Source organism: Petaurus breviceps, unplaced genomic scaffold, assembly GCF_028583685.1.
Source record: "Petaurus breviceps papuanus isolate PSGF00001 unplaced genomic scaffold, PetGlider_PUasm1.0 90977, whole genome shotgun sequence".
NCBI lineage: Eukaryota > Metazoa > Chordata > Mammalia > Diprotodontia > Petauridae > Petaurus > Petaurus breviceps.
The window spans coordinates 14054651-14066133 of record NW_027187391.1 but is presented as its reverse complement, the minus strand read 5'-3'; the positions used below and the strand labels follow the sequence as shown (position 1 = coordinate 14066133).

Here is an 11483-nt window from a genome sequence, read left to right as displayed (position 1 = left end):
CTGATTTGTAGCATTTGTTGACTTCTGAGGTGTAAATACTCACATTAAAAATTTAATAATTGGTGATCCATGTAGGAGCTGGCCCTAGTATATCCCTGTCAGAAGTGGGGACTGAGTGAGGTTAAGCTAAGAAGAGTTCCCATAGGTTTGGAGAGCCAAATTGAGCATTGTGTGAAATTGCATAGGCAATAGCATATTTCTCATAAAATTCTAATGGAAAGTTGTAGAATCATGCAGATTATACAGACCACAAAAGAAAAAAGTCAAATACAAGTAGCAATATATTTTATAAACATTACAGAATTTTAATTAAATGATTTATTGCAGGTGTATGAAGGAAACATTTCAAAACATTATCTATATGAAAGACTTTATATGACATTGTTTTCTAAAAGAAAACTGGTTTTAAAATGGATCAACAAAAGTAATATATACAATTGACTAGGCTAGTAACAGGAGTGCTTGAATCACTTGCACATCTCAAGGAGAGAACAAGACACCACAGGTAGACTGAATTCCATTTAGTTTATTAATACCATCCTAACATAAAACTATTTTGAAAATGTGGAAATGTATCTGAACTGTACAGAAAGCAACCTTAATCATGTAACATGAATGCCATGGTGGGTATGCTAGAAACAGAGGGACTGAGAGATCTTTTTTTTTAATTGATAACTTGTTTTATTAAGGAAAATTAGTTTATTAATTATGCATATAAAAATAAATCTACAAGAGCAACTAGGGCTCAAATTCAGCCAGTATTCAGTAAGCGTGACATACTAGCACTGTTTTGGCAGCATGTTATACAGGTTTCCCACTCTCACTTGCCTCTCACCTGTGCAGGTCAAACCACTTTGCCTCTGATAAGGAACCAGCATAAAGGGCTTCTCAATAACTGGTCATCAGCAAGCTGTGTAACCCTTTTCCTCTATGGCTCTACAACCAGTCACTTAATTCGTATCCTTAAGGCTCCAGAATCTGCATAGATGATCAGAGCACTCAAGGCAAAACTCAGCAACAGGTGAATGAAGAAGGCAAAAGCAGAGCTGTGTTGTTGGAGACTGTGAAATCTCAAAGGTGGAAATGAAAGAAAAGTAAAGTGTACAGCCAGGCCCTTAAAGGAAGGGGACTTGATGTGGTAGTAGCTTTGTAATAGTTGAGAATAATGAAAAAAATAGTGAAGAATTGAACATAAAAAAGAGACACAGGCATGCTTAGATAAAAGGACAAACAGTTGAAAGAGAAAGACAGTATAATAATAATAATGATAATAAAGTAAACTCAAAGAACAAGAAAAAGGAAGAAAAGTAGAATGGAGCTTTCCTCACTTTTTTTAGATAAAAGCTTTTTTTTTTCCAGAGACAGAAGGAAAAATCCAAAGTGCATTAAAAAGCAGAAATTAAGCAAAATAGTGGATTTTTTAAAGAAGGAAAGCCAAAATGCACAATTGCCCCATGTTTTCTTTATCCCCCAAGAAAGATTTTATTTCATGGAGTGTTCATTTCACTGAACATAATCACATAGAATTTGACATCTCTGGAAAAGTGGGAGAAATTGGCTGATTAGTGTTCTCTACATGAGCTAGGAGAAAATAAAAGAAGTGTGTATCCTAAGAAAAGCAACCTGGCAAAGGGAGAGAGGGAGATAACTTCCAAATTGTCTGTGACCCGTGCCTGTGTCTCAATTGCTCATTTTGACCATGGTAAACAAGAGTGCAAACATTCTATACTTGCCTGGCATAGAACACATTGCCAAATACAATCAAACTATTATGCAAAATGCCTGATGCTCACTGTGTTACTGAAGATAAGAAATAAAACAGTCATTTGGAGAACAAAATTTGGGTTTAAAGATGAGGAAGAAGAAGAAGAGGTGGAGGAAGAGGAAGAGGAGGAGGAGGAAGATCCACACACAAATGGCTCTGGTTTATATGGTCTTTCAACTTCTGGAGGTAATGCTGTCATTCCTTGAATCTGAAATTAAACAAATAAAAATGAGCATGTATTTCATGAAATATGATTAATGGTCATATTTTTTCAAACTCATAAAATTCTAATCAAATCCCTTCATTTTACTGATGAAGAAATAAAGGCCTGGGCAGTTTAATGACTTACCCTAAGGGAGTAGGAGAGGAAGAGTTTGAACCTAGATCCTATGACTTAAAAATCAAAGTTCTTTCCACTGTTACATGCTAACAACTAGCTAGAAGAGAACAACCATACTTCTAGATGACAAAGAAGATAAAAATCCAAGAGGAATACCAAGAAGAGGGTTAACTATAGCTTTGGATAAACCTAGGTGTCAAGTCTAGTCTTAGAATTTCTTCACTCCTTGTTTCCACTTTCTCCATCAAGTACAAAGTTGGAAGATAAAAGGTTGTCCCGTATAATGTAGAGAATTAAGTTTTTAACCAATCAGAAAACATGTATTGAGCATCAACTATGCCTAAGGCGCTAGCGGTCCTCTGTCTCTGCCCTCAAGTTGTTGTTGTAGAGTGGTTTCAGTATTGTCTGACTCGCCATATATTCATTTGGGATTTTCATGGTGGAGGTACTGGAAGGGTTGGCCATTTCCTTCTCCAGCTCATTTTACACTCAAGTAGCTTAGGAAATAAGTGAAAGAAAATATTTACATATAACAATAGCTGATGTCATAAGGACTTAGACTTGATATAGACAACAAGCACCATAGTTGCTGAGCTCATAGTTTTCAGTTTGATATAAAAAGAACTTAATGATTAAAGCAGTCCCCAAATGCAATGGGCTACTTGGGAGAAAGCAAGTTAATCATGACTGAGTGATCAAGCAGAGGCCGAGTAACTATTTGTTGGAGATAATGTGATGTAATTCATGCTTTAGGTAGGGGGAGAACTAATTGACTCCTGAAGGTCTTTCCAATTTTAACATCCATAAATCCATAAAATTCTATCATTCATAAAGAAGGTTGAATTTGAAGGGAGTGGGGGAGGATGGTGAAAAAGAAATAGGATTGAGGTAAGTGAAGAGGAACAGGGAGGGCATTCTAGGCAAGTGAACATTATAAGCATAAGTAAAGGTGATGTTGCATGTGGCATCTTCAGTGGATAATAAATGAAAAAGTTTGGCATTAGTGTAGGGTTTGGTTAAGGATATAGTAGGCAATAAGGCAGTAGAAACAGGTGTGAGTCAGATTATGTAAAACTTAATTACCATATTAAAGAGTGTTGTCTTTAGATAATGGGGAGTTATTGAAAGTTGTGTAGAACAATATTTTAGAAAGAGTAATCTCATGATTGTGTACAGTATGGAATGATGAAGGGAGAGACCTAGATGACAGGAGAACAATCAGGAAATTATTATAATAATCTAGGTAAAGGAGAAAATAAAAAGTGAACTATTCAAAATAATTTTATAATCTATAAAACAGCTAGGAATTATCCTATCATTTAACATTCAGGGTCTGCATAAATTGTCTGTGTTGTCATGTCTGATTCTGTGTGACTCCATTTGGTGTTTTCTTGGCAAGGACATGAGAATGGTTTGCCATTTCCTTTGCCAGATAATTTTACAGATGAGGAAGCTGAGGCATGCAGGATTGTGACTTGCCCAGGGTCATACATCTAGTAATTGAGACCAGATTTGGACTCAGGAAAATGAGTCTATCCACTGTGCCACATAACTGCCCCTCTCATAAATATATTTGCAAAACGTTCCTTGCAAAAACAAGGAAGATACTTCTTGGAGAATATGGGAGACATATGCATTCTTTATAGTTGGACTGTGCCAATGAAAAAAGATGATACTATCTAAATTAATGTATAGATTTAATGCTATATCAATCAACCTGCCAAAAGGTACTATATAAAATAATTACAATTTTATTTAGAGGATTAAAAGTTCAAAAATTTGAAAGGAAATACTAAAACAAAGCAGAAATGAAGGGAGCTAGCATTACCAGATTTCAGACTTTATAATAAATCAATAATTACCAAAACAATTTTTATCTTGTACTTTAAAAAATAAAAAGGTAAATAAACAGAAGAGATTACATCAACGAGATCTAGAAGCAATTAAACATAATAACCCAGAGACTGATAAACTAAGGTACATAATCCACTGAAGAAAGGGTATCTTCTCTTTTAGAATGGATAGGAAACTAGAAAGCAATTTGGCAGATATTAGGTTTATACCAATATCCTACACCATATATCAAAACAAGTTACAAATTGATATACCTTTAATCTAAATGGTTACATCATTTAAAAAAACAACTACGATAATGGTAAAAGTGAAGTGCCATTTTTATCCATTGTTTGGAGAATTCATAAGCTGAGTAGAGAAGAGAAATTATTGACTGGGAAAAACCTTCACACAAAACAAGGTCTGACATCAAAGATATATAGGGAATTGATATGAATATCTGTCATTCCCATTAAACAAGTGGACAAAAGATACAAATGGTTTCCAGAAGAAGTATAAATGAAAAGGGAATTTATAAATAACCTTGCCATTTGTTTCTGAACTTGCATTCATTCAGCATGGTGTAGTGAAAGAGCACTAGATTTAGAGTCAGATGACCTAGGTACAACTCTGGGCTCCCATACTTATTGTCTGATTATTTTAACTTGTCAGTTTTCTCACCTTTACAATAAGCATGATCCATTACTTAAGTGATAAGGCAGTTGTCATAAAAGTGCATTGCAAATTTTAAAGTGCTATATAAATGTGAGTTATTATTGAATCAATGAAGATTTGGTGATCATCTTGATGCACTGGGGGGGGGGAGAAGGAAGATTCATTTCTGATTTAGACTTTGCACCTATGTAGCTAGTAAAATGAAAATAACACTGAAAGAAATAGAGAAATCAGGAAAGATTCTTTTTGGTAGGGAATAATAATCTATGTTTCTTAACAACAATTAAACAATCAATAAACATTTATTAAATGCTTACTTTGTGCCAGGTACATTGGTTAAGAGATGGAAGATATAAAATTAGGTAAAAGACAATCTCTGTCCTCAGGGAGTTTATAATCTAATGAATTAACATGCTACTTTTAAATTGATACTGGGATATCTACTACCCAGGAGGGAATTAGAGACTTTGGAATGGAGCTCAAAGGAGAGGTCAGCATTTGGAAATGTTTCTTCCTTTATCACTGAGCACCCCTTCTCCCCAATAAAATAGTATCTTTACTTCTCCTTAGACATTTCATTTGTAGATATCTTGATTATGCTTCACTTAATAAAATAGGGAAAGGCTTACCGACCACTCTGCATTGTCTGTCTTGGAACATCTCACATTCACAGGCAGCCCAAGAACAAGTTTATTGAAGGAGATGCCATCTTTTTTGGACCATTTAAACTTGTTCATTGCATCCATGAAAGATAAGTTTTTATATTGCTTAGGACTCTTGATAATGAAAGGCCAAGTCCTGGATTTAAAAGACACACAAATTAGCCACGTTCAAAACAAAAACAATAAATACTGCCCTTAGCTAGGCTCATGTTAATTTCTCAACTGTTTGAAAAAAAAAAATTCCCTGATCAGGTTCTTGGACCTGGAATCAGATGATCTACGAACAAAAAGGAATCTAAACAGAAAACAAATATGGACAGACAAAAAAAAATGGAAAAAAATTTGCCTCAGATTGTTCAGAAATTATCTCTAAAGGAGTATCTTTTGCCTCCCTTATTTCCTTCCTTTAATAGCAAATCATCTTCCCTAAATTCTACTCTGATGCCTTATGACAAATAGCATCTACATGAGCCTTGATTCACAAAAAAAAACATGTTGGAAGAGTAGAAGTTCTCTGGGGTTCTACTAAACAGAAAAAGCTTTGAGCATGGGCCTAATGATGGACTTCATGTCTACTGTGCAAGGACCCTTCCAGCTAAGCTTGGAGATGTTCATGACCAGAAGGCCAATAAGGGGTGAAGTTGTTATTAAAGTATTAGTACTACTGTTCTATATTAGAGATTCAATCATAGTCATGCTTTGAATCACTCTCTGGACTTTTTTCTCCCCTTTTTACCAGCTGTCTACCCTAGATAAAATTTCTCTCTGAGGTTTTACTCTCCTGATTAGTATCTGCTTCATTGGTATTACTGTTTCAGGAATAATCTCCATCAACCTTCAACTCACTCATGCTTCAAACCACTATCCTGACTTCTCCTCTTTACCAGCCTTCTTGACACTTGAGGACCATCTTTTCCCAGGTTACCTTTATGTGTTGTCTTGCTTAATGCAAACTCCTTCACAATAGGAACTACCGTATCTTGTTAGCTTATATTTGTGTACTTAGTACCTGGCATATATTAAACACTAAATAAATTATCTGTCTATTCACCTATCTTTGTCATTTATCTCCATCTCCCCCCCCCACCCTTCCCACATAGGATATCATACCCTTACCAGCCAGTGCTCTGCCCAAAGGGAATGTAAATTTTAATCTCTGAAACTTTTTTTTTTCCATTTTGCTTTGTTGTTGTTTTTCTTTTTTTTTCCTCTTAAAGACCAGTCTTAACTCCAAATCACTATGGTCCCAGATCAAGCCCTATTTGGTCACTATTTGAGCCCTGATTGGCTCAGAATGAATGTAAATAGCAATTGTTTCTGTTTTGGCCAGAAATCCCGAGGGTCTTCCCCTCCCGGATCAATTTTTTTAAGAGATGATTCTTTGCCTCATTTTTTAAAGCCTTAATCACTGAAAGGCACTGTCAGTCAAATTGAAACCTGTTAAAGACCTTAGGTTGAAAAGGCCAAGGACCCCCACTTCATCCTGGGCCATTTCCAGTTGTTCTGATCCATATCTGGCCACTGGACCCAGTGGCTATAGATGGCTCCAGAGGAGAAAGTGAGATTGGTGACTTGGCACAGCCCTCCCTCACTTAAATTCAATTCACTTGCATGTCATGGCATTACCTCCCTGATATCATCATCCTCTTCAAGAAGGGAGGAAAAATAGATGTGGAAGTGAGTACCTATAGATACGCATGTCTCTCCATATATCTTAGGGGCATGAGTCACAGTTTTAATCCACTAGTTTTATACAGTGGTAGTCATTTAAAAAAATTTTCCCCCAGTTACATGTAAAACTATTTTTTAACATGAAAAAAATTGAATTCCAAACTTCTCTCCAAGTTGTCAAATTCAAATGGTAGGCAATTGGATATGTTATGCATGTACAATCATGCAAAGCATATTTCCATGTTAGTCATGTTATGGAATAAAACACAAATAAAAACAGAGAAAAAAAGTGAAAGATAGTATGCTTCACCTGCAATGACTTCATCAGTTTTTTCTCCCTCTGTAAGTAGATAATAATTTTCATAATGAGTTCTTTGGAATTGTATTTGATCACTGCATTGCTAAGAATAGCTAAGTCATTCACAGCAGATCATCATGTAATATTGCTTTTACTGTATACAATGTTCTCCTGGTTCTGCTCATTTCCCTTTGCATCAGTTCATGTCAGTTTTTCCATGTTTTTCTGAAATCAGCCTGCTCATCATTTCTTATAGTACTATAGTATTCAATCAAAATCATATACCACAACTTGTTCAGCCATTCCCCAATTGATGAACATTCCTTAACTTTCCAATTATTAGCCACATAAAAAGAGCTGCTATAAATATTTTTGTACAAATAGGTCTTTTTTCCCCCTTTCTTTAAAAATCTCTGTGGGATAATACTTAGTAGTGGTATTTCAAATTAAAGGGAAGGCACAATTTTGTAACCCTTTGGATATAGTTCCAAAAGTTTACAACTCCATCAACAGTGTATTAGTGTCCCAATTTTCCCCTGTGCCCACAAACATTTATCATTTTCCTTTTCTGTCATATTAGCCAGTCTGATAGGTGTGAGGAGGTACCTCAGAGTAATTTACACTTCTCTAATCAATAGAAAGCTCAATAGTGATTTGAAGCATTTTTTCCATGAGTACAGATAGCTTTGATTTCTTCATCTGAAAACTGCCTATCATATCGTTTGAACATTTATCAATTGGGGAATGACTTATATTCTTATAAATTTAACTCACTTCTCTATTAAGAAATGAGAGCTTTATCAGCAAAATATTATCAAAAACTTGTAAATTCCCCCTCCCCAGCTTTCTACTTTCCTTCTCATCTTGTCTGCATTGGCTTTGTTTGTACAAAAATTTCCCACTTTAATATAATCAAAATTTCCCACTTTACACCTTATGATACTCTCTTTGTGACTCTCTTTGGGGTTTTCTTGGCAAAGATACTAGAATGATTTGACATTTCCTTCTCCAGTTCATTTTACAGATAAGAGAACTGAGGCAAACAGGGTTAAGCGACTTGCCCAGGGTCACACAACTAGAAAGTGTCTGACATTAGATTTGAACTCATGAAGATGAGTCTTCCTTATCCCAAGGCTGGCCCTCTATCCACTCATCTGTAAAATAAGCTGGAGAATGAAATGGCAAACCACTCCAATATCTTTGCCCAAGAAAACCCCAAATGAGGTCATGAAAAATCAGACCTGACTCTGAGACTACCAAACAAACCAAAATACACGCTGTATCCTCCAGTAGAATGTTAAACTCCTTGAGGACAGGAGCTGTTTTGTTTCTGACATTGCATCCCCAAAGCCTAGTCAAAGTCTGGTATATAAACCTCTGATAAATGTCAGTGGGTAGCTAGGTGGTGCAGTAGATAGAATGTTGGGCTTGGAATCAAGAAGACCTGAGTTCAAATATGACCTCAGACATTAACAATAAGTCAGTCAAAAACATTTATTAAGTACCTTCTATTCCCATACACTGTGGAAAGATCTTCAAATACAAAGACAAGTAAAAGATACTATCTGTTCTAAAGGAGCTCATCGTCTACTGGAGAAGATAACATGTAATCAATTACATAAAAAAAGCTATATATAGGATAAATTTGAGATAATCAACAGAGGGAAGAAATAATTATTAGAAATAAGGAAGCCTGGGAAAGGCTTACTGTCAATAGTGGGATTTTAGCTAGAACCTGAGGGAAGACAAGAGGCAGGATATCAGGAGGGAGAGTGTTCCAGGTATAGGGGATAACTAGTGAAAATGCCCAGAGTCAAATGAAGGAGTGTCTTGTTCAGTGTCATTAAATTGTAGTATACATGGGTTAGGGATGTAAGGAGTAAGAAGACTGGAAAATTGGAGATGGGCAGGTCCTGAAAGGCTCTGAATACCAAAGAATTTTTTATTTTATCCTGAAATGGTAGGAAGCTAACTGGAGTTCATTGAGAAGGGTAGGATGAGAGATGGTTGAACCTGTACTTTAGGAAAATTACTTAGCACAATAGAAGATGGACTAGAAGGGGGAGAGAATTTTGTCAAGCAGACCAACCAGAAAGCTATTGCAATAGTCAGATATGAAGTGAAATTAGGAAGAGAGGAGAGTTTTAGGGAAAAGATAGTAAGTTCAGTTTTGGACAGGTTGGGTTTAAGGTACCTATAGGGCAGTTTTAAAAGCAAGACTAGAGACCAGGAGAGAAATTTAGGCTGAATAATTCAATTTGAGAATCAATAACAGGGAGATTATAACTGATTCCATGGAAAATGATGAGATCATCAAATGTTCAATGTTATTGCTCTCAAAAATGCCTCTTGGACAGGAAAAAAAACAACCCACCCTTCTTGACCATTCAAAGCAAAGGTCATGTCCCACATATACAATCACAATGGAAATCTCAAACACAGTCAAGTTTGAAAAGTTCTAGTATGTTTGAGCATGTTACTGGATTCCAAGGACATATCACTGTATTCTAGAGGATCATGGAAGTCAACAATGTACATGTAATTATGCTAGTGATAGACTGAGTTGCCTAACGTATATGTCATTGTTGAGTCTAATTAGTTTTTTGGTTTATTTACCCAAATCAAATTTATGTTTCAACCCCTATAAGGAAAGCCCTCTTTTTAATTAAGAAACATACAGGGTTTTGATGTGAAACACTAGATTTTTCAGGATGATAGTGATTTACAATCTAATACATGAATTGAATCTGTAAATGCAAGACACTCTAATGATGTATTTTCATAATGTCTATTTGTCTTCAGGTAAGGAAATTTACTTATAAATAAGATCTTCCTTTACTCACTTATTAAATATGTATACACAGTCATCTGAGGCAATTTTGATGGCTTCTTTGAATCATCACCTTGCATTGCATTTTTTAGTATCTTTTCTATGACACTTTAGATTATCCATTTGTTTATTTTTGGTGATTTCATTGGTGTGGGGGAACTCCCAGCATAGAAATTCTATCCAGTAATATAGATTGGCAACTCATAAGCAATTTATAATCTTAGAATAGCCGGAGGCATTGAGAGTTTAAGTGATTTGGAGAGGGTTATAAGCTTGTCTTTGTCAATGGAATCATTTTCAAACAATACTGGGTCCAAATCCAGCCTTCTGTCCAGTATGTCACTCTTCAACTATGTAATTGGACCCATTAAAAATAGCATTATTTCTTGGGGAGACAGAAAGAGAAAAGTGTTAAGTAATTTATGATTTCATAATTTTTATCTTCAGGCTCATTTTTACTTAATGAAAGGCCCCCCTTATTTCTTCATGCATACGGGATAAATGAATGAAGGGGAGAAAAGCATTTACTAAATCTTTAGTATGTGTAAAATACTGTGCTAAGTCCTGGGAATATTGGGAGAAAGGCAAGATAGTCACTGTTTTTAAGGCACTCATATTAATAGAGATAGAAAGCATATATAGGAATTTTTGGCTTCAAATCAGATGGAAAGACCTAGTGGTCCTCAAGGTGAACCAGAAAAGCAAATGGTAATTCTTGCTCTTTAATGCCATTTCCATTTATTGAGTTACTAGAATGACATCGTTATCTTTAGGATAAGGTAGCATACGAATAATATTCATCTCCAAGGAAAACCAAATCAAAATACAGGGTGACATAAAACCCAGATCATGACTGAATTAAAAAAACTGTGATGGAATATAGATATGTAATCCATTGCTAATTCCATAATTTTAAAATAAATATTGATTTTAAAGGGAACTATTCCTATTATGCAATTCTCTGTTTTAAAAGTTAATAGAAAATTTGGGGTGATTATATATTTTTTAAAAGAATAATTTTTAAAGTTATATCTTCCTTTCAACATGCTAAGGTAGCATATAGCTTGGAAAAGGGAATCTAGCCTTACATGGCCAGGAAAGTCACAAAATCCAACTGCAAACTCTTTAAAAACCACAAGAGGGCACTGGTATTGCTACCAACAGACCTGGAGCAGGATTCTCATTGCTGAGTTTCTATTAATTTTATTTAGTTCTGTTTGTAGCAATATCCAATACAATGTTATCCTTTTAAAAAAATTGATCAGATCAGTTCAGGTTTTGCTATTCCTGAAAAAAAAAAGTTCCATTTTCAATCACCTTTTACATGTAAAGGACTTAGGGAAAATCAATCAGTTCAGAAATATAAAAGCAGGTCACATTTGAAATGATGTGACATGGAAGGGTGTGAA

The 11483-nt window shown here is 35.3% G+C and overlaps 1 protein-coding gene across 1 annotated transcript in view; it reads right to left on the bottom strand.

Annotated features, from left to right (window-relative positions):
- Window positions 1-282: 282 nt before the first annotated feature.
- Window positions 283-11483, bottom strand: part of MOXD1 (monooxygenase DBH like 1) — a 111466-nt gene continuing 100265 nt past the window's right edge. The window contains exons 12-13 of the mRNA XM_069077376.1: window positions 5243-5411; window positions 283-1973 (exon numbers count right to left, since the gene is read on the bottom strand). Of these exons, the coding sequence (XP_068933477.1) occupies window positions 1770-1973; window positions 5243-5411 (373 nt within the window). The 3' untranslated portion in view covers window positions 283-1769. The remainder of the gene's footprint in view (window positions 1974-5242; window positions 5412-11483) is intronic.